Source organism: Megachile rotundata, chromosome 13, assembly GCF_050947335.1.
Source record: "Megachile rotundata isolate GNS110a chromosome 13, iyMegRotu1, whole genome shotgun sequence".
Lineage (NCBI taxonomy): Eukaryota > Metazoa > Arthropoda > Insecta > Hymenoptera > Megachilidae > Megachile > Megachile rotundata.
In genome coordinates this window covers 10,810,337-10,832,867 of record NC_134995.1, presented here as the reverse complement: position 1 = coordinate 10,832,867, position 22,531 = coordinate 10,810,337, and the positions used below count along the sequence as shown (strand labels likewise).

The 22,531-nt window shown below is 30.2% G+C and overlaps 7 protein-coding genes across 25 annotated transcripts; 2 read left to right on the top strand and 5 right to left on the bottom strand.

The window, feature by feature from the left end:
- Nucleotides 1-29: 29 nt before the first annotated feature.
- Nucleotides 30-2,377, bottom strand: mTerf5 (mitochondrial transcription termination factor 5). Its single transcript, XM_076538915.1, has 7 exons — nt 2,224-2,377; nt 1,874-2,150; nt 1,677-1,810; nt 1,291-1,603; nt 769-1,199; nt 465-689; nt 30-370 (listed from the first exon to the last, which is right to left on the bottom strand). Exons 2-7 carry the CDS (start codon nt 2,075-2,077, stop codon nt 73-75), a joined length of 1,605 nt encoding a protein of 534 aa, XP_076395030.1. The 5' UTR covers nt 2,078-2,150; nt 2,224-2,377; the 3' UTR covers nt 30-72.
- Nucleotides 2,378-2,750: 373 nt separating this feature from the next.
- Nucleotides 2,751-6,789, bottom strand: eIF2Bdelta (eukaryotic translation initiation factor 2B subunit delta). 8 transcript variants are annotated; one of them, XM_012291461.2, is made up of 8 exons: nt 6,658-6,789; nt 6,031-6,092; nt 5,067-5,646; nt 3,789-4,681; nt 3,595-3,722; nt 3,344-3,521; nt 3,026-3,206; nt 2,751-2,960 (listed from the first exon to the last, which is right to left on the bottom strand). In XM_012291461.2, the coding sequence occupies exons 2-8, from the start codon at nt 6,052-6,054 to the stop codon at nt 2,752-2,754; spliced, it is 2,193 nt and encodes a 730-aa protein (XP_012146851.2). In that variant the 5' UTR covers nt 6,055-6,092; nt 6,658-6,789; the 3' UTR covers nt 2,751. The 8 variants fall into 8 exon arrangements, with proteins under 8 accessions (XP_012146851.2, XP_003705943.3, XP_012146849.2 ...); XM_003705895.3 differs by having other exon boundaries at nt 6,504-6,763; XM_012291459.2 differs by having other exon boundaries at nt 6,579-6,763.
- A 1,312-nt stretch (nt 6,790-8,101) lies between these two features.
- Nucleotides 8,102-9,393, bottom strand: RpL19 (ribosomal protein L19). The gene is made up of 4 exons (XM_003705958.3): nt 9,293-9,393; nt 8,836-8,942; nt 8,590-8,753; nt 8,102-8,476 (listed from the first exon to the last, which is right to left on the bottom strand). The coding sequence occupies exons 1-4, from the start codon at nt 9,295-9,297 to the stop codon at nt 8,150-8,152; spliced, it is 603 nt and encodes a 200-aa protein (XP_003706006.1). The 5' UTR covers nt 9,298-9,393; the 3' UTR covers nt 8,102-8,149.
- On the bottom strand, nt 9,304-13,422 carry Smyd5 (SET and MYND domain containing, class 5). Of its 2 annotated transcripts, none has more exons than XM_076538928.1 (6): nt 13,270-13,422; nt 12,815-13,107; nt 12,424-12,739; nt 12,181-12,358; nt 9,479-12,102; nt 9,304-9,393 (listed from the first exon to the last, which is right to left on the bottom strand). In XM_076538928.1, exons 1-5 carry the CDS (start codon nt 13,312-13,314, stop codon nt 11,768-11,770), a joined length of 1,167 nt encoding a protein of 388 aa, XP_076395043.1. In that variant the 5' UTR covers nt 13,315-13,422; the 3' UTR covers nt 9,304-9,393; nt 9,479-11,767. The 2 variants fall into 2 exon arrangements, with proteins under 2 accessions (XP_076395043.1, XP_003706005.2); XM_003705957.3 differs by having other exon boundaries at nt 10,730-12,102.
- LOC105663328 (uncharacterized) lies at nt 9,612-11,303 on the top strand. The gene is made up of 6 exons (XM_012291458.2): nt 9,612-9,716; nt 9,811-9,998; nt 10,070-10,127; nt 10,192-10,657; nt 10,756-10,923; nt 11,000-11,303. The coding sequence occupies exons 1-6, from the start codon at nt 9,704-9,706 to the stop codon at nt 11,133-11,135; spliced, it is 1,029 nt and encodes a 342-aa protein (XP_012146848.2). The 5' UTR covers nt 9,612-9,703; the 3' UTR covers nt 11,136-11,303.
- A 138-nt stretch (nt 13,423-13,560) lies between the features above and the next one.
- On the top strand, nt 13,561-21,359 carry hfp (Poly(U)-binding-splicing factor hfp). 10 transcript variants are annotated; one of them, XM_076538909.1, is made up of 13 exons: nt 13,562-13,721; nt 14,233-14,287; nt 14,602-14,752; nt 15,308-15,371; nt 15,483-16,047; nt 16,247-16,312; nt 16,552-16,712; nt 18,143-18,201; nt 18,735-18,948; nt 19,303-19,789; nt 19,866-20,077; nt 20,162-20,555; nt 20,627-21,359. In XM_076538909.1, exons 7-13 carry the CDS (start codon nt 16,656-16,658, stop codon nt 20,734-20,736), a joined length of 1,533 nt encoding a protein of 510 aa, XP_076395024.1. In that variant the 5' UTR covers nt 13,562-13,721; nt 14,233-14,287; nt 14,602-14,752; nt 15,308-15,371; nt 15,483-16,047; nt 16,247-16,312; nt 16,552-16,655; the 3' UTR covers nt 20,737-21,359. The 10 variants fall into 10 exon arrangements, with proteins under 10 accessions (XP_003706004.1, XP_012146844.1, XP_076395024.1 ...); XM_076538907.1 differs by having other exon boundaries at nt 14,602-14,781; XM_076538906.1 differs by having other exon boundaries at nt 15,308-16,047.
- On the bottom strand, nt 21,235-22,477 carry LOC100876626 (NADH dehydrogenase [ubiquinone] 1 alpha subcomplex assembly factor 2). 2 transcript variants are annotated; one of them, XM_012291453.2, is made up of 3 exons: nt 22,322-22,477; nt 21,944-22,085; nt 21,235-21,832 (listed from the first exon to the last, which is right to left on the bottom strand). In XM_012291453.2, exon 3 carries the CDS (start codon nt 21,823-21,825, stop codon nt 21,376-21,378), a length of 450 nt encoding a protein of 149 aa, XP_012146843.2. In that variant the 5' UTR covers nt 21,826-21,832; nt 21,944-22,085; nt 22,322-22,477; the 3' UTR covers nt 21,235-21,375. The 2 variants fall into 2 exon arrangements, with proteins under 2 accessions (XP_012146843.2, XP_012146842.2); XM_012291452.2 differs by lacking the exon at nt 22,322-22,477 and adding an exon at nt 22,159-22,295.
- Nucleotides 22,478-22,531: the final 54 nt, after the last annotated feature.

Sequence of the window (22,531 nt, the reverse complement as noted above, 5' to 3'; positions counted from 1 at the left end):
AAAAATTATATAAAATCTTACAAAAAATGTTAATTCAAGCAAAAGAATATATATTTGTCTAGTAATTGTATATTATCTTAACAAATACTCGAGCCACGCTATTTCGTTTAAATTTTGTATTGCTTTATCGTTGGTAGCTAGATTTTTAATTACATCTTCATATTCATAAATCTTTAAGTCTGTAGAAACGTTTGACCTTGCAGTTACTACTGTAGTATCCATTCCTTGCCAAACCGCATCCCCATTAAAATGATGTTCCTTTTCTAAAATGTACAAACATAATGCTAAGTATTGACTACCAGAAAAATTATATCCTTTATCTGAAGTATATTCTTCATTTATTGTGTTCATTGCTTTGTTAATTGCAGACCTACACAGAAAAAAAAAAAACAAATAATAAATATTAGGAATCATGTAAATATGATTGAATTTTTATATTTTAAATGCAGTAAATATATTCTTACACTGAATACAAAATGAGTTGAATATTTTCACATATTTCATTAATTGAATAATTCTTTTTCAGATATTCTATTGTTTTTGATATTAGCAATAATGGCACAGTTTTCCAATGGCTGTGTTTTTTAATATGATCTACTAAATATGCTTTATCGGCGCCAAATTCTTTGCATAATATATATATTATATACTTTACGTGAGCTGAACGGTTATAAATACCTTGTACGTATCTAAAATGCAAAAAATTCTATTTAATATCACGTGCAGGATTATTAATAAAAAATGACTAAACTTCATTCAGATTTTCACCTTATGAATATTAAATCACTGCACAAATATGTATGAATAGTTGCTGTAAATATGCGATTGCAAAGTTTAAGATATTCTACTCGCGTTTCAACCATACTGTAATATTGAATCAACTTTAATACACGTGGATGCTTTGCCCAAATACTTAATTCATAACTACTTAATATGTTTAGGTATCTAATAAGAAATACTTCTTTGGTTATACATGCAGTAGGCAAATAAGAGATAGTAGGTACACCTGGTATATCCAACTTTTTGCAAAGCATTAATAATTCTTTAATTTTAATTGAAGGATAACATAATATGCGAGGAAACTTCCTAGCTACCTCGATTATGTTTAATTTACCTACAACATGAACATCTTCAAATTCTGACAAATAGCTTTCAATATTATTTTTATCCTGCTTGAGCAAGAAAGCATGTTTACATAACTGCAAAACATGTATCATTTATTTCATATTATATTGTATTATGTCTCAAAGAGTACTTCATTTTCTAAACATAGTGAATAGTGATACTTACAAATTTGTGATCAAAATTGTATTTAGTCTGCAATATGTTCAATAATTCTGTAACCTCTTGAAAGCTTTGATATCTAATCTTTCTAGTTTTATGAAATATATCACTATTTAAATTAAGATAATTTGCTTTAAAATATTTCATACAAAAATGATAATAATCGCCTGCTCTTACATTGCAATTAAATTCCTTCAGACTACTTTTATTAATTGTAAAACCTAGATTAGTAATTATATTGTTCATAATATTCTGTGTAGGTGGAATATTATGAACTTTTTTAAATTGCTTTATTGATCTGCGCATTGATGTTGGAAACCTGAAACGCAAAATAGTTCTAATAAATGACAATATAAAATAATATACTTATTTCTACCAAATATTAGACCTACCGATAAATATGATTTACGTTTGGATTTTGCACACCCATTTCTTTAAGCACTAAAGTTCTACGTTTTACAACTGATGGACAAAGGGCTAAACAACGTTCCAAATGTCTCAAATCTATTAAACTTACATTTAATTCCTGAAAGTTGTTAATAAACAGATTATATAATACTGAATGATAGTTCAGACTAGTTATACTTACTCTTATTATTTTACAATTTTTAATAAGTTTGTCTCTTGGTATTTTAGAAATATAATCTTTTCTCTGTTGATCTATACATTTTACAACACCCTCATCAATTTTTAAATGTGTAGCTAACAAATTATCAATATCAGTAGATAAAAATATTTTTTGATATCCGTAACACATGTTCGTGAATCTGCTTCGAACTAACGATTTAAACATTTTGTTGCATATTTAATTGATTAAAACAACAAGAAAGATATTAATGTAATGAAAAATTTAGAGGTTATGTTTCCTATAAACAGAAATTGCATGTATTAATCAGAAAATAAATTAAAGCTACACTAAATTCGTAATCAATTTATTACCATTTCATCGAATTATATAAAAAATGATGACTTATTCTCAAATCTTTAAAACATCTCAATACAATTTTGATCCTATAGTCATGGACCGACTATCCGACAGCAGCGACTTTTGAGCGCAAAATGTAAATCATAGAATCAACTTACTTTATGTATAGAGTTTAATACTACAAACTACACACGACAAAAATATAATTGCGTTGTCGAATTTATAGGAAAGAGAATTCACTAAAATATATTGTAGTTATCGTGCGTTTACTTTTTTTATTTCAAATGATTTCTTTGTAGTTCCAATTTTACAAATTTATTTCAAAGTTCACGGTACGATGAACATACAACAATAATATATAAATTAATTTCTCTAAAAATATAGATAAAAAAGATCACGTCGATATTTCTTTGAAACGCAGTTGCAAAATATTCACTAAATCAAGTTTGTAGAAAAAAATACATGGAACCATTTAAAAAGTTGTATGCTTATATATCCATGTTATGCGGCGTAATAAACAATAGTTCTAAGCACCGTATCATTCAGATTTCAGATGGTTTAATTCTTAAAATCACAGGAACACTAGTACATGGTAAAATAGCCAATTCTGTAACGACGGCTGTTACCAAATCAGCCGGTGTAACATCATATGTTATATTTAACAGATTCAATGACTTTCTAATCTTCCAGTTTGCAAGTAATGATTTCTTTGTCCCGTTCCCATAAACTTGTGCGAGTTCATCTGCATTACCTACGAATGAACCAACAATTTATTAAGAAAGAAAACTAATACAGTTACAAATTCGATCCGCTTACCTAATTCATTGTAGACTATAGAATCTGTTTGTACACGTTCACAAGATTTGTGAGTTTCGCATGCTACTAATACAGGAATATTGAAAGCTCTTGCCATTAAAGCAACTTGAGCGGTACCAACTCTAGACATAACTGCACCATTAGCTAATATTGCGTGAGCACCAAGAAAAACTTTAGACACCTGTTTAAACATACTTATAAGAACGAAATATTTATGCTTACTTTATATCGTAACGCATATTTCTACTCCTAGATCCTTTATGTATTATAAATTTCGTTATAAATAAAAAGAAATCTACACCGGCAGATTTTACTTACTTCCGGCATTACATAACTTAAAGCATTAATTAAAATATATGAGCATTCAATTCCATTTTTTGCTAAACGTCTAAGTTGTTCTTTTCCTTCAAGCCATGGTCTTCCATCCACAACAATAACACGAAATTGTTTTCCAGCAGTATGCGCATCTGATAGTATTTTATGAATCAGTGATGAACTGAAAACAGAGATCAATTATATTATCAATAAATAAAGCATACAGAAACTTCGTATAACATTTAAATACTTACTAGCCATAAGTAAGAATAACATCTCCATTAGATATTTTCGTTTGAATCGTTATTGATATTGCCTTATCAGCAAGTTGTATTTGTTCAAGGATGTAAGTATCTATTGCGCTGATTAACTTATTTTTTGCCTAAATATCATTTTATAATAAATTTTTAAGAATATTATGAAAGTGTTAACAAAAGATTTTACTTACATCTGCATCAGACAACGCAGGATGTAATTGTGTCATTTGCCACTTTAAGTGTCTCAATGCGTTTTGCATAGAAACAGCTAATGGTCTACAATGATGCAAGTACGCTACGGATTCTTGTAAACTCGCTTCCAAACCTCTAATGAAATCGGCTTGTGATGGTCGTTCAAAGTCCTGAATAAGTTGCTTGACAGTAGCCAAAAGTGCAACACATCTTGCGTTACTGCCAACGATTATTTTGCTCGCGTACTGTGTACCTAATCTCACTATTGCAGGATGTATACTTGAATTGACAAAATGTACATTTACAACAGCTTGCTCTCTTTCATGATACAAATGTTTAAAGAGATTTATCTGATGAGAATTATCTTTTTGAGCAACTTTTTTAGGCGTCACAATTTTCTTATCAATACTTGTTTCATCAGTAATTTGCTTAATACATTTATCATTATCTTCTTCTTTCTTTTTAACTCTACTTTTTTCTTGCAGTTGCTGCTGCTTAGCTGCTCTTTGTGCTTCTTGTTTCGCTCTTCTTTCAGCCCGCAATTCTGCTTTACTTTTTTCTGCTTTACCTTCAGTATTACTTTGTACGGGTGCAACTTTTATACACGTATTAATAGTCTTATTAACTACAGGTATTTTATTGGAAACTTGAATATTCTCCGGCGTTTCACTGTTTTCCTTATTTTTCTTAGTTTCAGTAGGCACAGTTTTATCTTTGGAAGCATCCTTATCTTCTACCTTCGAAGATTTAGCTTTTGCTTTAGCAAGTGCTTTAGCAGCTTTCTTGGCTTCACGTTCAGCTTTAATTTCTTCTCTTGACTTTTCTGGGATGTTTACTTTACTGTCAGGCATCTTAGTTGCTGTAACCGTAGAGTTATTTTGCTCAACGTCTTCTGCAAAGGAAAGGCAATCATATATTTATACAGGCACAGAAAGTAATGTTGATAATAATGAAATTTTAATTTCCGTCCCAGAATAGGTATTTGATAACACTTGTACTATATAGAAGAAACAAAATCATTGAATTTAACAAATTTATAAATTAACTGATTAAACATTTATATTCTTTTCAAATCAAATTAATTTTTAAATTTATTAAATTGCTTTCTCAATTTTGCGTCACAGCTTGCGCCATGATGTGAAACGTAAATAATTGTAGTTTACATCGCTATTTATGCCAGTAGGATACCTACTAAGGGACATAATATTTTATTTCTTTATTGTAGAGTTCCCGCTATATTCGTATTACTTATGGGATGACCCGATAGTATCACGTACTGTGCGTGCTCTTTTTTGATACTCCGTCTGCTGCTACCCGGATCATCTCCGACTCCACATTAACAACACTTGTTTCAAATTCAGTACAACAGCTTAGATTGTTTTCTTCTCGGTTGATGTATTTCATCAAAATTGGGTCAATGATAGAAAAGTAAGTATCATAACAAAAAGAACAGATGTTCTGAACAGACTTTGTTTTATTTTTCTTTCGTAATCGTCGAGCTTTAGATTTTGTCACTAGTTTTGTATCTGTTGTATCGTTATCAGTAATAACTTCTTGATTATTGATTGGCTCAATGACAAGTGACGAATCTTTACAATATGATTCACAGTACGAACAACAATTCTGAAGCTGTGTTGCTTTATTTTTTTTCCTTAATCTCCGAGCTTTTGACTTTGTTATAACTTCTGATTGATCTCTGTCTTTTTCAGTGGCAGATTTTTTATTGGATTCAGTGTTTACGTTATTGGTTAAATTTTCTTGTTGCTTTTCAGCTCTACGAAAATCATGCAAACGCTTACGACGAAGATGCCGTGCTGCTGAACGTGTAAAACACTTTGGTTGATTCCTTTCTATTAACTAGAAACAAGAAACGGTTTTAAAATTATATTCTTACAATTGATTTCTTATAATTTTATGTAACACTTAATGATAAAAGAAGAAAAAATTAATTAGCAATATACAAAGAACAGATAGAAAGTGTTAAAATGTGAAAAATATAAATACAACTCAATATGCTAGTGCAAGATTAGTAACAATGTTATAAACAAATATTACTTTCAATTAACTTTTAATTAAACTTAATAAACATGCAGTAAGATATCAATATGTGTTACAGTAATATGCAATAAAATTATAAGTAGTCTTAAAAATATTGATTAATTAGGAAAATAATCTTACAATAGAAAAAGAACAGAATAAAAAACTCTGGTACTAATTTCAAATGTACAAATATTTACGGACATGTTCTTCTTGGTCCATCATCATTGCATCAGTATTGAATCATGGACATAAGGAATATTCAGCTGCAAACATCAATGCAACATTAGATAACTATATTTTCAAATGAAAGGAAAAAAGCATTTTTAGATAAGTGAAAATTTAACACCATACAATTTTTTTCTTTGTATCTGTATACAATCAAATATAATAATGATGATGCAATAATAACATATTTTAAATATTAAAGATATAACATTTGTTACAAAATAAATGACATATCATATTATAAATAAAGGTATTGAAAATATAGCAGATTATATGACAAGATGATGGTAATACATATTATAAAACATATTTTACAAGATAAATGTGCAACAATAGTGCATAAACAAATTACATCATGAAACACAATGTTAATTGTTAAATAAATTAATTGCTCAAATATATAAATTATTTTATGTGAACATAAGTATGTAGAAAATTTTGTAAATGACCTTTTCCGAACGATGTGATCTTTTTACGTAAAGATTTTATTTTATTTCATAAAATCGTATTTTCATTTGTCTAACCTATCATACACAGCTGTGTTAGTTGCAATCATAATAAAATACTTTTTTTATTGAAGTACTCCATGTCCAGGTCAAGTACCTTTTATCTTACAAATATAAATTTATGTTTGCTAATAACACTATACGGTGAAGAAAAATAATCGTTCACTTTTATTCAATTTTTAACCATGAACTCATATTCTTCGTCATACCGTGAAAATTTACCGTGCTTCCATCTATGAGTGCAATTCTATATTAATTTTGAAAACAATTGTAATTCACTACCATACTTCACGTTGTAAATTTATTATTATTAAAAATTGATAATACAATCATTTTAAACAAATCTATAAACAGTTACGGGCTTTTAAAAAAAAGCTATATACTGAAATCTACATAATAATAAATACTAGGTCTGTTTGATTAGGCGCTCCGCGCCTAACCTAACAATGTTGAGCGAGCGAGTAAATTTCACGCTACAACAAAAATAGTCAACCGTATCATCCAGTTGAATTGGTTGAGTGGTGCAAGAGAAAAACATGGACAAAAAAGTTGAAAAGTCAAGTACATAAGCGAGAGCAAATTCAATTTTGCATTAAAGTCTATGAGGATATGGTTATTCGGTAATTATTCTTCCGTGGCATGCGCGGGCGGCACGTAGGAGGAATATATACGACAATGAGTATGCAAAGTCGTTAATTAACTCACTTTCTGAGCACAGTTTATGAACTTTTATGATTAAAGAATGGTCAGCAATGCATTATTTACATGGTTCGATCATAAAAGTTCATAAATAATGTTCGGGTAATGAGTAATTAATTATTTTGTGTCAGCATTGCGATACGTACATGAGCCGCCTATGTCAATTCTACTGCACATGCAAAGTGCAATATTTCGGCACTTTGACGACGTAGTATGGTTCCTGAGGCATTTAGAAACAAATTTCTATTAGGGTTTAATGCGTTTTGACGTCTAATAAAGCCAGGAAATCAATTTTTGTCGAATTCGGTCCAAAACGGTACAGGTGGCGCCATCTAGCGGCGAGCGGCGGAACTACGAAAAACTAAAATTTCGATTTTCTCGAAAACTAGGGACTTTTCCGAAATTCTGAGATATACAAATTGCTCCTTGTGGCCTAAGGAATCGAACGAATATAATTATAATCTGCTAGGACCATTATTAAAAAAAATAGAAAAATAGCCCATTTCATGGACTAAAAAATTGCCGTCCATCTAGCGGTGAAAGTTGGAACTACAAAAATAGAAAATCTCGATTTTCTCGAAAATTAGCGAACTTTGAGTACTTCCGAGGTTGAGAAAGTGTTATGTGATCGCATTAGAAGCAAAATAATACAACAAAAGCTCCCTAAAGGCTTTAATAAAGAAAATAAAAAAAATGTCATTTTATGGAGAAAACTTGTATAAGAGCTTCGCTCGCTCAATAATTGTTTCTATATCGTGCATATATTTCCTCTACCTCAGTAGATAATTCAATTTATTTAAAAAAAAATATATAGCTGATGGAAGGAATTAATAAAATTCAAATTTTCTTTTTTATACTTTATTTATACAATAATTTGTAAAATTCTTAGATCACTTTTTCTGCGCTGCAGCTGCTTCGTCCTCGCGCTGATAAGATTGCAACAATTCTTGTTTCTTTGTAGCAATACGTTCTGCTCTACGTTTACGCGCTTCTCTGACTTTCGTACGACGCGCTTCTGCTTGATCTGAAAGCATCTCTGCTCTAGCCTTTTCAGCCTTTTTCTTGTGAATAAATTCCATCAAAACTCTCTTGTTTTTGAACACGTTTCCCTTAGCTTTCATGTACAATGAGTGATACAAATGTCTGTCAATCTTCTTTGTTTCACGGTATTTTTTCAAGAGTCGACGAAGGACTCTCATTCTTTGAATCCAAAGATCCTATAAATATATAATTAAAACTGTATATTTAAGTATCAAAATTTTTGCTTATATGCAAGACCAACCAATAACTCAAGTTTAAAGAGTAGAGTAATTAGGAAATATTTATTTACCTTTCTTGGTGTACGAGCATTTGCTGTACCCTTTCTTTTACCAAAACCACAATGACGTCCTTTACGTCTGGCTTCAGTATTTTTACGAACACGTGCTCTAGAGTGAACAGCTACAGGTTTCTTAATGATGAGACCATCTTTAATCAACTTCCTAATACTTTGTCCTGCAAGAAAAATGAGAGTTATGTACATGTCATAAAGCAATAAAAATATTAGAAGAATTTTTTTAAATAATAAAAAACATACGGGAGTTTGTATTTGCAATTTCATTGATTTCATTAGGATCCAACCAGACCTTCTTTTTACCACATCGCATAACAGAGGCAGCAAGCCTCTTTTGCAGCTTTAAAGAACTGAAACAAACAACATGAGGTTATATTTTGGAAATAACTTCCTACTGATTACAATCTTTATCAATATATACAATTATTTTTGTGCAATATATATGATATATCTGCTAAATTTTAAACATAGTCCCTAAAATATTAAATAATATTTCAGATAAACATAAATTTCAAACGATTAACCATGTGGTCAGCCGTCAACAAATTATTAAACATAATACATAAAAAATATGATATGTTAAATTGAACGTTATATTTTTTGGTAAATATGAATCTCATCATTTATATTATAAGTAATAACAAATTAAATTGGGATGAATATGTTTAAATTTAACAAAAATTCTTTAAACATAATGTACCTCATGATGAAGGCTACGAGTCCTCCCTGGTAAAGAACATCAAAATGGCGTTGCCTCTATTTCCTACTTATCAATGTTAAAACGGAAGTGCTGAAAAGTTACTAAAAATATAAAAATTACTAAATTTGAAAATTTGATATTCGAAAAATTTGAAATTTCTATATTTTCATATTCTTTGAAATTTACATTTACGTGAACTCTCTTAGAAAGTGAGTAACAGTTCTATCATAAAATCGTCGGTGCTATTTGTTAAAATTGGCCGCTTGGTGCAGCACTTCTCCAAGATACACTAAAATTCAGACTTGAATATTCTCTATAGAAATAACTTCAATGGAAATGTGAGAAAGATTTAAGAATTTGGCGCTATTTTGAAGTTGCTACGTATTTGGTTTGAAATTGTTTATTTCCCACATGATGTCGACATGTGAGTATTGTTTAATATATTAAAGCGTTTATGTATCACTTCTGAATTATAAAGTATATTTATGTATTTAAACTCTATTCTTTCAATGTTTTAGCAACTTCTACAAACATGGAACAAGAAATAGTTAATGTTATAAAAAGATTTAAATTTGAAGAATTAGAATCATCGATAATGCCAGTTTTTCCAGAGATATCATGGGCTAGCATAAAATCTGAGTTGGTCAAATGCCATAAAACATTTACATCAGCTAATGTAGCACAATATGTTAAAAACATTATAGGTGTAAGTTTATGTATCAATATATCTGAAACATTTCAATCTTGTGTGTCTCATACTTTCAATTCTGTTAATAGGGAATGAAGTTATCAGAAGAGGTTCTGAAGGATCGCTTGTTAACATTAAAATTAATTGGTAATATACAGTGTATTATTTTTTTTTACTTAACAAAAGATTAATAATAAAACCCCTGTTTCAGACATAAGTTGGCATAATAAACGTATTACATGGTATGGTTACACATTGATAAATGCTACTAATTCTAAAGATTATTTTACAAGCAGAGAAATTCAAGATAGTATGCAAAATTATTTTCAATCTCTAAATTTAAATACTAAAGTAAAAGTAAATATGCATAATAGTATTACATATGTGGCTATATTTGAAAGTGGAAGAAAAACAAGGAAGAAGCATTATGTTACTACTATGTATCTTGCATTATTTATGGGTCAAAAGTATTTTTTTTCTACTAAGAGATTCATTTCATTGAATATTTTAACTGCAGTAATAAAGTATTTGGGTTATGCGGACTCAAAGAGACTTAAATTAATGGGAAGAGATCTTAAATCTTTGAGTAGATTATGTTGGAAGAAAATGGAAGGTGCCTTAAATTGTGAAACAATTAATAATACCTTGGAGTATAAAGATGCTGCTCCTAACATTAAGTAATATTTGTTTTTTACATTTTCTTTGAAAAATAAAGTTAAAACACTTCTTGGCAAAAGAATGATATTTACCATACTCTGTTTCACTTATTTTACAGAAAAACAGGAATAGATTTTACTCAACAAAAACAACGAAGAAAGTACTCAGAAATGTGTTTTGGTGATAATCCTCCTACCATAGAAAGACTTGTTTTAAATGGACCAAGTATGCCTGTGAAACACAAAGCCATAGCAAAAGAGCTACCAAATGAAACGATGCGTATAACGTAAACGTCATTTTCATAAAATTATAATACATTTTAACACTATGCTGTATGAAAACTTTAATTCTATGTATTTCAGATGGGAATTTCGCAGTCAAAATATTGCAGGATGTTTAACAAATTTAATAGAACGACGTATACTTGTTACCCCTGTACCTAATTATATATCAAATCTTATGGTGCTGGGAAAAAATGAGATAACACTTAAAGAATAACTAACGATTTTGGTATTCAAATGATACATAATAATATCGACAGTCAGTAAAATATTAAACACACTAATTTGTTGAAAGCATAAAGTATTAGTAAGTGGTATAATATAAAATAAATGTACAAATTATATTTTCTGTTTTTATAAAAATATTATTTTTTGTTTTGTTAAAGTTGATTTTATTAAATAATAAACCAAATAATGTTTATAATATTTTTAGTTTGTAGTGCATAAAATAAAAAAGGATGTAACATTAATAACAAGAAACTTTACATAAAAATGTGATGTAACAATATCATGAAACAACATGATTTATTTGATATTTTGTCATAAATAAAATAATTTTTGTTCAAAAGCGGTATATAATATATGTAGTATTATTAGCGGTTTAATACCTTTATAACTCTTTCACTTTATTTATATTATCATATTGCAAAAAGTTTTATATTTGTGTTAAAGAAGCATACAAAAGATAAAGTTGTATAAAAAAAAAAATTACAAATTTTATAATTATGCTTAGATAGCATTATTGTAACAATATAAATTAAATGTATATCGAACAGTGAATATACTGAGATGTATATGAACATTATAAAATACGTTTCTAGATACGAATATCGTAAAAAATTTACATTTTCAACTAGACATATTGTCGTCTATTTCATCTATTTCGTCTTCTGATGTCAAATCTGGATCATTTGTTTGTGATAAACACTTACTGCAACAACAAATAAATAAATACAAAGAACTTAAAGCTTTTTGTCTAGAATGTCTACTTCTTTCTAAGTCACATTCATCAAGATAACTTATACATATTTCTTCTTCAGGATGAATATCACGTATTGCTTTTAAAACTAGTACATTATTTGAGTATGGGAATTCTACAATTGCATTTGGTATACAACTGTGGTTTACTGCAGACTGAAGAATATAAAGACCAGAACCTTCATTGTTTAAGAAAGAACCTACCGCTGTAAAACGTTTTTTTTATAGTTATAAAATTTACATTATTACATCTCAATTTTGTGTTACAGTTTAGAAAAATTTACCTTCTTCCATATCATCATAAATTCGATCTATTAATTTAAAAACATAAATTCTTTCTTCTTCAGGCAGCTCTAAAGCAGATACATTTTTAACCCAACGACTAAATGAACTAGTTCCAATTCCTTGACCATTTGTACCTACAAGAGCTAATAGACTTCTAAAGCCATCTGGTGTAAACCACTGTAAAGTAAAATTTAAATCATTTGTTTTATCATACTTTTTAAAATTATATATATGTCACTCACATGTTCTGTAAATTCTGTGTTTAAAGATTTTTGCATCATTTGTCTGAGTACATCTATTTGACCAATAAATTTTTCTCCTAACAGTTTATGTGCAATTTCAGATGTATCATTGTATGTACGATGACAAAATTGTGAAAATGTTGATAGCATATCTTCTTTATTATTGGCTTGATTAACAAGAGCTACCATTCTAGCTAATAACATTATTGTTGCAGATTCAGGTGGATAATGCATTTGTTTCCAAGTTTCATTTAATTGTATAAGGGGATGAGATTCATCCCTTTCTCTTGAGTGTAAACATAGTGTACTATGATACCTAAAATTATAAAAATACTGAATACTAGTAAAGTTTTAATTACTTTATGAATATTACAATGTTATAATAAATTACCTTGAATAGGCTTCATTCTGACACTCAATACTACAATATTTTGTACCACATTCAGAACATTCAGTTATTAAATCTTTCTTTGTTTCACAGCATTCTGGATGAGGTAAAATAATTGTTGAATTTCCAGTCAATCTATGTACATTTTCTTCAGCAGTTTCTAGCGGTTTTAAACAATTGTCACATGCTAAATATTTATAATCCAAATTCCATGAGAACTGACAGCAGACTATAGGCTTCTCTTCCAAAATTGTATCTCCATCTTTAAATGAACGAAGAGCAAAAAGTCCTTTACCCTACAATAAATATGTCATAGCATATATAGCAAAAATTATTGTTACATTAAATTTTTGCCCTAAAGAATGTTATAAAGAATTAGATGTTTAATGATAATCAAAACAAAAAAAAAATATTTATTTTAGTATAAAATAGTCATAATCCATCTAATGTCATTATACCTTTTCGCTGTTAATTAATCTCATTTGAAAGTCATTGGAATTCATTGTAACTTGAATCTTTAATAAAGGTACCACGTTAACAATGTATTCTAACCTTTAAATGTAGGTACCATGGTTGTTAGAATTAACACCACGTTAGTCAAATTATGAACAGTACAAGAATTTTATATAAGGAAATATTAAGACATAGGCAATAAAACAACAAATATATTTACTTAGATTTAAAAACTGATTATGTATTTGCTCTTTGTTTAAACAGTGTACATTTTAACGTAAAGTTATCATTGACTTGCATAGTATATGTAATACTTCCGCAAAGGCAAGCTTCGGATTGCTTTGGATGTGAATTACTTTGTACGAGTTAGTTAATACTCGTTGAGTAGAATTCGCTTAAAATAAACTGATCTCAGTTTATTTGTCTATAGAGGACAATGAACGGAGCGATGGCCATGGTAAGTTAGCTTTTTCAGTGTTTTTTTTTATAAAATATTGAACCAGTAGATCTTGCAAATGATTTGGAGCATGATGGCGGTTGTAAAATGCTACAACGTACTTGTACGTTTAATATTCTTTAAAAACCCAATAAAATTTGCAATACTTGGTTTTTGTGATATGTAATATATTGTTGATACATGAATCAACAAATACAATATAATTTTACCATTGATTGAATCGATAAGTTACTAACTTTCTTGTACAATTTTTTCTAGTATTACTGTACTATAGATGAAAGACTTTTGTTTACAGATTTATTGATAAATACTTATTCTAATGACTATATTATTTTCCATGGTATAATAAAGATAGTTTTATGTATAAAACTGTAAAATCGTTAAAATTGATATTATCTATATTGCTTTAACAGTTCTTCGTTATTGTCATTTTAAAAATACATTTAAACACTTGAACTGCTGTAAGAACTTTTCATGATACACAATTAAAAATAATTTGTTCTATTTTTAGGCACCAACAACCCAAAATAATATGGAACCACCAAACAAGAAACCTAGAGTTGAAGGTACATTGCTAATATTGCCGAATAAATGTATGCTCCTAATCACTAATAAACCGTACAACTAAGCGTACAACTGGAAAAGACGGTGAACACAGAAGCAACAGCAAGCATAATATATTTCTAAGCAATGGAAATGATGAAGAAAAACATATATTATTTATTTAGGACAATCAGGTGCTAGCTTTCTATTAAAGTGCTGGCAAGCTATAAGTGTTGAGTGGTCTATTGCAGTTTCAGAATATATTTTGGTAGGCTAGGGTAATAGGTGATCGTTGGCCCTCAATAAAACTAATGTATGGTTGTCCTTCTGTTCTGAGATGTTACAGCGGAGAGACAGTACAGAATCTGTGGCCTACGACTGAGCTGTGATCATGAGCGTGCGCCAAACAAAGAAAGAGAACGCTACATTCGTTGAACAGAACAAATCAGAGTTTTGCAAACTCCTACTGACACAGCATCTATTGTCGAGTACCAAATACGATGCGTATTTTAGATAGGTCAGCATTTTAGGATAGCCTTCTTTCATCCTAATTATAAGCCTCATTCTGCACATAAATTAGTTAATAAAAAAAAATTTGTTTGTTTTCTTTTGTGAAGTAAAATTTAATTAAGCAATGTAACTTACTCTATTTAAATTTGTGTTCAAAATAAGTTATGTGTAACATATATGATACATATATTCTTCAATGAAATTTAAAAAATGTATAATAGAAGAGGCTTATAAAGTAGGAGAAGCAATGGCGATGTATATTATCATATTAATATCCATATTATAAATAGGTAAGATGTTTTGTTCTTAAAGAAGAAGTATGTGTTGTAAGAAAGTTATTGCAGCAAGGTGTACAACTTGAGCAAAGTAAATTCTTTCGACGGTCAATCACGTTAGATTTCTAATCAATTAGGATCGCCATTGCTATATAGAACATGCTAGGGTTAATTGCGTGGTAGGTTGGAAAAGGCAAACTGTAAGAAAGTGGCGCAGAAAATGCACTGAGAGTATTCTCCTTTGCTTTGTGCTTACAGATTTGTGCGTCGCCTCAATCTCGGATAGTTTGCGCACAACCGTCATTGCTCAGCCCAGAACACGGTTAGCCGTTAATCAAATGATTGAACAAAGCTAATATTATTAATTCGTGAAATTCCGAAAGTCATAAAAAAGAAAAACAAGCGTTTCAACGTGTTCTGATTTCTGTTTCAGAGACTAGCAGACCAAATTGGTTAAGATCATACGAAACCTAATCTAGTTATTGGTAGTCTGATTTTTTTTGGGGCTGATAGTGTAAACAGTAATGAAATCTAAATGAAAACATATAGCTGCAGTGGTTTCTCTTAAACTTTGATATTATTTTTAAAACCGGAAAGCTTTTGTCATTATTTCTCTTTAGAAATACAAACAAATTTTTATTTTAATGGCGTGAAAAAAAAGGAATTCATCTCTTTACTTATTATACGTATTACATGTATCTGTGTACGAATATACATATATTAATACGTGTATATATTACCTTATGCTATAAAAATGTAATGTTATTGTTCTTGATTGTTTTAATTTCTTTAAACTTACAGTTTTGAGGATGGTTCTACCTTGGGAACTGCTGCACGACACCGTTCCTTTTTTTCATCTCTTTAAATCATTTCTTTCTCTTCTTGTTCATACTAAGAATTACAAGAATTTTACAATATATTTATATAGCAAACATTGAATGTTTCTGACAAAAATTAATTATGCGTACATTTCAAATGCTGTTTAATTTTAATAAATAGTAAGCATACAAATTAAGAAATCAGATCTGTATATCGTGTAAACATACGTTACTTTAGTATTTTTATCATCACAGAGTATCAAAGTCATGCGTTATCAAAGTAAACTCTTAAAATGTGTGGAGTGTATGTGATGATGAAATTACTAAATACAAGTATTTATTATGTCACACATTTATCTAATGCTGATTTTCTTCGTAGGAAGTGCATCAGAGTTCTTGCCAGGCCCTATATATGACCTTAATCAAATTGGACAAGTTGTTGCCGGTAAGTTATATTATTTAATTTTATAAATAATTAAATATCTTAATCATTAAATATTTAATGTATGATGTATAACATAACTGTGACAATTATATTTGTCACTCCAATTAGAGTTAGATTGAGAGTTGATAACAATTTATAGTGGACAAATAGCTGATAAGATCTGATGAAGCATTATATTTTAAAATATATTTTGGTTTGCTAAAGGTAGAATTTTACATGTATTCTTTATGTTGTTCCAGGACCAGGAGCTAAGTACCTTACACTGCCTGGCATTCTAGGTGCAGGTCTTCCAAAAATTACATCTGAACAGCAAGATACAGTTAACAGAGCAAAGAAGTATGCGATGGAGCAAAGCATCAAAATGGTTCTGATGAAGCAAACCCTTGCTCATCAACAACAGGTAACTTTTGAACACAGTGCTAACAAACTTTACTCGCCTAACATATCTTCCATTGTACATTCATAAACTGTTGCAATGAAAAGTATTTATTTCTTATTACTTTATACACATATTAATGAAAATAGAAAATATATTTGAAAAACATTGTATTGATGTGAATATAATATGTTAAATTTCTTCTGTGCTTTGTTAATGAGCAAGAAGTGTAGGTTGAATATTTTTATCAAATTTAATCAAATTTGAGTACAGTTTGAATTATTTAAATATGTGTTAATTGTTGGTACGAATGCACAATGGATTTGATGTATACACTTATAAAAATAGATGTTACAATTGTGGGGTTCTTTTTTGTCTCAACAAAATACTTATTAAAAATGGATTTACGTATAGTTTCCTCTATTTAGCTCTTTGCCAGTAATGTAAAGCAAAACTATGCATATAGTATTTTAAATTAACATTTGTCCTTATAATTTAGCTCGCCCCGCCGAGTAACGTTAAATTGTTTATGTAAAACTATTAACCTGTGTTCGTTATAACGAGCGAGTAAAGTCAAAAAATATAACAGAAATCAGAAACGAACACTGGAACCTAACTCTGATCGGTTGATTTTTTCTCCCCGCAGAAGAATAAGTTGGTCCTGCGGCAGCAAGTTTTATTGCTAATGTGCAGGTTAGTGTCAACCAAGTCAAGACAGAAACGATACGAAACCGCCTTACGATCAAACACTCCTAAACGTTTCCCTGAGTTACTACTGTAAGAGAAGGTTAGATATCTTGAAATAGTAGTCGGCGGGAGCAGAGCTGTACCAGCGCGAAGGAGGACAAGTTTTTGTGCATGAATCTCTGGACGATTTGAGAAAAATAATCAGTATATGCTTCCGAGCTCAACTATTCTTTATTTTCTTGCTGTAATAAAATTTTTATAAAAAGTATTTAAGTACAATAATTTGTATTTGGAATGCAGTGTTAAAAATTTAAACAAGCTGGCTTTAACATTTCTACTAAATATTAACTTAGCGTTAAATTTTAAATAATAATTTATATCATGAAAACTAAAAGTAAAAAGGATATTAATATTTTTAACAAGTGTGTTCTGAATACAAGGTCAAAATCTCAAGAATGAAACCTGCTCATTCTTAACTTTCTTGACTCCAAATTTTTCATATTATTTTCAATGCTGTAACATTTAATTTATATCTGTGTTGTTAATTCGCTTTATGTCCTTATTTAATTAATTAAAAAAAAGTTAGATATTGTATCAGATATTTGGAATAAGCTCTTGCTTAGAAAGATTGTGAAATTAAGAAAAGAATAGTTGAGCAAGGAAGATGGTATGGTAAAAGAGCTTGGGGGATTTTTGAAATGAACGAGACGTGGTTTATCTAAGGGGGAGGGATATCAATAGAAGGCCTATGGTCCTTTGTGTTACAGCAAATGGCTAGTCAACGGAATCAGGTGCAGAGACAGCAGGCTCTCGCCCTCATGTGCAGGTTTGTTTGTTCTTTGTCTTAGCCCTCGAAATTTCGTCCTCGGGACTCGCCATTTTAAATAGAAAATAATTTTCAACTGTCGTATTTTATATTCATATACTGAAGTATTTAATTCGCAGTTTAAATTGGGTTTTATTGAATTTTAGTTGTTTTGATTGTATGATTAGTAGACACTTAACATTTATTTTTTTAAAATACATATTGTTAAGCAACATTCAAGTGTGAATATAGCAACATATATTTCATATTGAATTCTTCCAGTTACCGTTAAGTTAAAAGAAGGTTCTTGAAATTCAGCTTTATACAATCATGTTAAGTGAGTAATTGAGTTATTACTGTTTTTTCTTCGCATAGTCTGAATTGGAAGAAATTAAGATGACAATAAATTTTGTTTGTCGTACTAAAAATTTTGTTCATATTGAATGTCGATAGGATATAGATACGAATATGTTATTGATAGATACAGATATAAAAGAATCAATTTAATATAATTAAGAACAACTGTTATCTAAAATAAGATTCCTGTATGACAGGGTATATGTGGGCAGCATCAGTTTCGAATTAAAAGAGGATACAATCAGGCAAGCTTTCTTGCCGTTTGGTCCTATCAAGTCGATCAACATGTCATGGGATCCTGTCACTCAGAAGCACAAAGGATTTGCGTTCGTCGAATACGAAATACCTGAAGCAGCACAACTTGCTTTGGAACAAATGAATGGTGTCATGATTGGTGGACGTAACATCAAGGTAGCGGGACGTACCTATATAACGAATTTCCTGTCCCCCAGCAATCCTATCATCCCGCCGGAGGTCGGCAAATTTTTATTTTAGCCTTATCCAATACAAAATCCCTTTTGATTGAATTGCATTGAATTTACAGAATGCATTTCGATCAAAAAGTTCTTCAATTCTTTCCTAAAATCCAATTAGTTCCTTCATGTATTTTTTTCTGTTATTCACAAATAAAACTTTTTCATTATTTTTTATATATTAATATATATCTTGTTTTATAATAATATTCATTTTTAATAGACTTAAACAAAATAATTTTCATTTATCTATTAAAAATGTTTCTGAGTTCCCGTGTTTTCTTCCTTTCAGGTCGTGGGGCGTCCATCGAATATGCCCCAAGCCCAGTCTGTAATAGACGAGATTACCGAAGAGAGCAAACACTATAATCGCATTTATATTGCGTCCATTCATCAAGATTTGACCGAAGACGATATTAAGTCTGTATTCGAAGCATTTGGTCCTATTACATATTGCAAATTAGCACAAGGTAGCTCACCCCATCGACACAAAGGTTACGGTTTTATCGAATATGAAACAATGCAAGCTGCTTTAGAGGCTATTGCATCAATGAATTTATTCGATTTGGGTGGTCAGTATTTACGCGTAGGCAGAGCAATTACCCCACCAAATGCCCTTATGGGTCCTCCAAGTGGAACCAGTATGATGCCTACAGCGGCAGCAGTTGCAGCAGCAGCTGCTACTGCAAAGATTCAGGCGATGGATGCGGTAGCTAGTAACGCAGTCGCTCTTGGTTTAACTAAACTTGGAGCGGCAGCGCCACCGATTTTGAACCAAGGTATATACATAGAAGTAATGCATAAAATTTTGTACGTAATGGAAGCTTTTCAATTGTACTCATTTAATATATTCAGCATTGCCTGGCATAGTAAGGCCTACAATTGCTCCTGCAACAATGATGGCACCACCAACTATAGCAACAGTAGCACCGGTTATACCTCCTCCTGGCATAGCTATACCACAGACTTTAACTCGACCACCAGCAATAATTCAACCAATTCCTGGACAACCAGTTGTTATACCACCTCCAGCTGTTGTTGCACCTACCATCGTAGGTACTCCCGTTGTAAGTTTCTTTTTCTGTAATTTGTAACTGCAAGAAAACTATACATATGATCACTGTTCATATGATCTAATTGTACATTGTTAGATACCAGTCACAACTACAACAAATTCTGATATAATGAGGCGAGCACAAGAGCAAGCCGCTCATCAAAAGCAGCAAGAAGAGTTGCAGAAGAAATTGTTAGAAGAAACAGAGCCACAAACGTTGCAGCAGCAAGAGAATATGTCGATTAAAGGACAAAGTGCACGTCATCTCGTGATGCAGAAACTTATGCGTAAAGTTGAATCCCGAGTTGTTATTTTACGAAATATGGTAGCACCAGAAGATGTAGATGAAAGTTTACAAGAAGAAATTCAAGACGAATGTTCTAAATTTGGAGTTGTAGAAAGAGTTATTATTTATAATGAACGTCAATCTGAAGACGATGAAGATGCAGAAGTAATTGTAAAAATTTTTGTTGAATTTTCCCAAATGAGTGGTAAGTTTGCAGTGTTCGTTTCATAAACAAATTTTATTTGTTTAGCTAACGCTATTAAATAACTATTTCAGAGGCGGAACGCGCAAGGGACTCTTTAAATGGTCGTTATTTTGGTGGACGATTGGTAAAGGGAGAATTATACGATCAAGCTTTATTTGATAATAGTGATTTTTCTGGTTGATCAAGAAATATTTGTAATCTACTGAATTTCGCGATTTCTTTCAGACGAAAGAATTTGTATTTACCATTGACTGATGTTTCGTATGTCAGCACTCGAAATACTTACTATTATAAACTTCAACAATTGTAATCTGTCTCCTCTTTGAAACATAGTAGATACTAGATTTTAATTTTTGCTTATCTACACCTTCCTACCTTAAAAGATCAATAGACGGATCGAAGTTACTAAACCAGTATCTAGTAGAACAATATTTTTAAAAGTAATAGTTTTATCAAACTAAACATCAAAAAGTATTATTAAGTAGACTTATTCCATGGAAAATACGAAACTTAAACAAATATTAATTTTCCAAAGGAAGAAGATTTCCTACTTAATATCAATACACAATTGATGTTAAAACAATCCACAGCATACAAAAAATATACCCAAGTGTATATGCATAAAAATATAGAATATTAAGAATTTGTTTTACATATAGACTATACATAATGCAAACAATAAATACATAAATTATATATATATATCATAACACACGTACATGTTACAATAAAATTTGTACATATTTACTAGATATTTTATTAGTTTTCAATGTTCTAAGATATAATTAAATGAACCTAAATCAAGCACAATTTGTTTATGTTATTTTGGATACTTTATTTTATAATTTTCTCCATGGTTTTTGTATTCTTCATACTGTGGGAACGATTCATATCCCTTTTTTACTGTTGGCAAATTTGATGCTTCTAATCTAGCAGCTGAAAACTTTGCTTCTATTTTTGCAGCATTTTCTTTTTTAAGCATTGCCAATTGATAACTTTCTTCTAATTCTTTTTCTGTTGGAGGATCTTTTCTACGATTTCTTAACCATGCTTCCCATTCTGCAGGTATTTCTTGCTCATGATCATCTTTATTTACAGGAACAAAATATCGAGATGGCCTGTTAAAGGAATCAGTTTTATTTGACACTTCATAATACTTAGTACCATAGTAATCTTCTCCAATTAAACTTGATTTTTTAGATTTAGATGTTACAGATGCAACAAAATTTTTCCAGATTAATCGAAATAAACCACGTTCCCTTCCAGACATTTTGTACCTAAAAAATCAGATTAAAATAATAGTGAAACTTGCACGTTAGATGTAATCAATGATTGTATTTCTTTCATTAAATGACAAAAAGTATAAAACAATTGTTTAGGGTACTTACTTGTGTATGTTTAACTGTTAAAGTATATTATTACTGTTACTTTGGTCTAACATAAATTTATTTCACCATAATTAATTACTGACATTTATCATAAGAATCTTTTCTGACTTGTGTAATGTATCAAGGACATCAGTGCAATAATCTACAAATAAAGACATCTATATAGTTATTACAATACTACACCTATTCCATTGCTAATGTTATATTTTACTAACGTTGATTTACTAGATTCACTAAGAGAACAAGATTGCCGAATGATCAATTTTTGTTCATTCTACGCATGTCGGCTCTGATTGGTTCTACACTTCTGCTACTACTTGATAACTAGCAGTACCGCGCAAGCGTCCTCACGCCATTTTTAATGCCGAACATGTGTACTTAGCGGTCTTTTATTTTAATGTTTCCAATATAATCACTTCTTTTCTCCGTTCGTATATTTTATTCACTGTATATATCATTGATAAAATGGATAGCGAGTTATGGTGGGGTAAAACAAATAGGAAATCCTGTTGAGTTCAGTCGAGCTGCGCGAAACAATACAAGATCCCGTTCCTTCGTCATCATTATAGATGCATGCAACGGCGATAC

What these genes read in the sequence shown, in the direction of transcription:
- eIF2Bdelta (XM_012291461.2), bottom strand. Translation starts at nt 6,054, where the DNA reads ATGATGATGGACCAAGAAGAACAT. An exon ending in ATCAAAAAAGAGCACGCACA is followed by an intron (nt 4,682 to 5,066) that starts GTACGTGATACT and finishes TTTCCTTTGCAG; the next exon opens with AAGACGTTGAGCAAAATAAC. An exon ending in TAAGTTATGTAATGCCGGAA is followed by an intron (nt 3,207 to 3,343) that starts GTAAGTAAAATC and finishes ATGTTTAAACAG; the next exon opens with GTGTCTAAAGTTTTTCTTGG.
- RpL19 (XM_003705958.3), bottom strand. An exon ending in AATTGCAAATACAAACTCCC is followed by an intron (nt 8,754 to 8,835) that starts GTATGTTTTTTA and finishes TTTTTCTTGCAG; the next exon opens with GACAAAGTATTAGGAAGTTG. An exon ending in ATGCTCGTACACCAAGAAAG is followed by an intron (nt 8,477 to 8,589) that starts GTAAATAAATAT and finishes ATATATTTATAG; the next exon opens with GATCTTTGGATTCAAAGAAT.
- Smyd5 (XM_076538928.1), bottom strand. Translation starts at nt 13,314, where the DNA reads ATGAATTCCAATGACTTTCAAATGAGATTAATTAACAGCGAAAAG. An exon ending in CAGAATGAAGCCTATTCAAG is followed by an intron (nt 12,740 to 12,814) that starts GTAATTTATTAT and finishes TTATAATTTTAG; the next exon opens with GTATCATAGTACACTATGTT. An exon ending in ACACAGAATTTACAGAACAT is followed by an intron (nt 12,359 to 12,423) that starts GTGAGTGACATA and finishes TTTACTTTACAG; the next exon opens with TGGTTTACACCAGATGGCTT.
- LOC105663328 (XM_012291458.2), top strand. An exon ending in GATGCTGCTCCTAACATTAA is followed by an intron (nt 10,658 to 10,755) that starts GTAATATTTGTT and finishes CTTATTTTACAG; the next exon opens with AAAAACAGGAATAGATTTTA. An exon ending in AATGAAACGATGCGTATAAC is followed by an intron (nt 10,924 to 10,999) that starts GTAAACGTCATT and finishes TATGTATTTCAG; the next exon opens with ATGGGAATTTCGCAGTCAAA.
- hfp (XM_003705956.3), top strand. Translation starts at nt 13,701, where the DNA reads ATGAACGGAGCGATGGCCATG. An exon ending in GCTCTCGCCCTCATGTGCAG is followed by an intron (nt 18,202 to 18,734) that starts GTTTGTTTGTTC and finishes CCTGTATGACAG; the next exon opens with GGTATATGTGGGCAGCATCA. An exon ending in TTGGTGGACGTAACATCAAG is followed by an intron (nt 18,949 to 19,302) that starts GTAGCGGGACGT and finishes TCTTCCTTTCAG; the next exon opens with GTCGTGGGGCGTCCATCGAA.
- LOC100876626 (XM_012291453.2), bottom strand. Translation starts at nt 21,825, where the DNA reads ATGTCTGGAAGGGAACGTGGTTTATTTCGATTAATCTGGAAAAATTTT.
- mTerf5 (XM_076538915.1), bottom strand. Translation starts at nt 2,077, where the DNA reads ATGTTTAAATCGTTAGTTCGAAGCAGATTCACGAACATGTGTTACGGA. An exon ending in AGTGATTTAATATTCATAAG is followed by an intron (nt 690 to 768) that starts GTGAAAATCTGA and finishes TTTGCATTTTAG; the next exon opens with ATACGTACAAGGTATTTATA. An exon ending in CAACTCATTTTGTATTCAGT is followed by an intron (nt 371 to 464) that starts GTAAGAATATAT and finishes TTTTCTGTGTAG; the next exon opens with GTCTGCAATTAACAAAGCAA.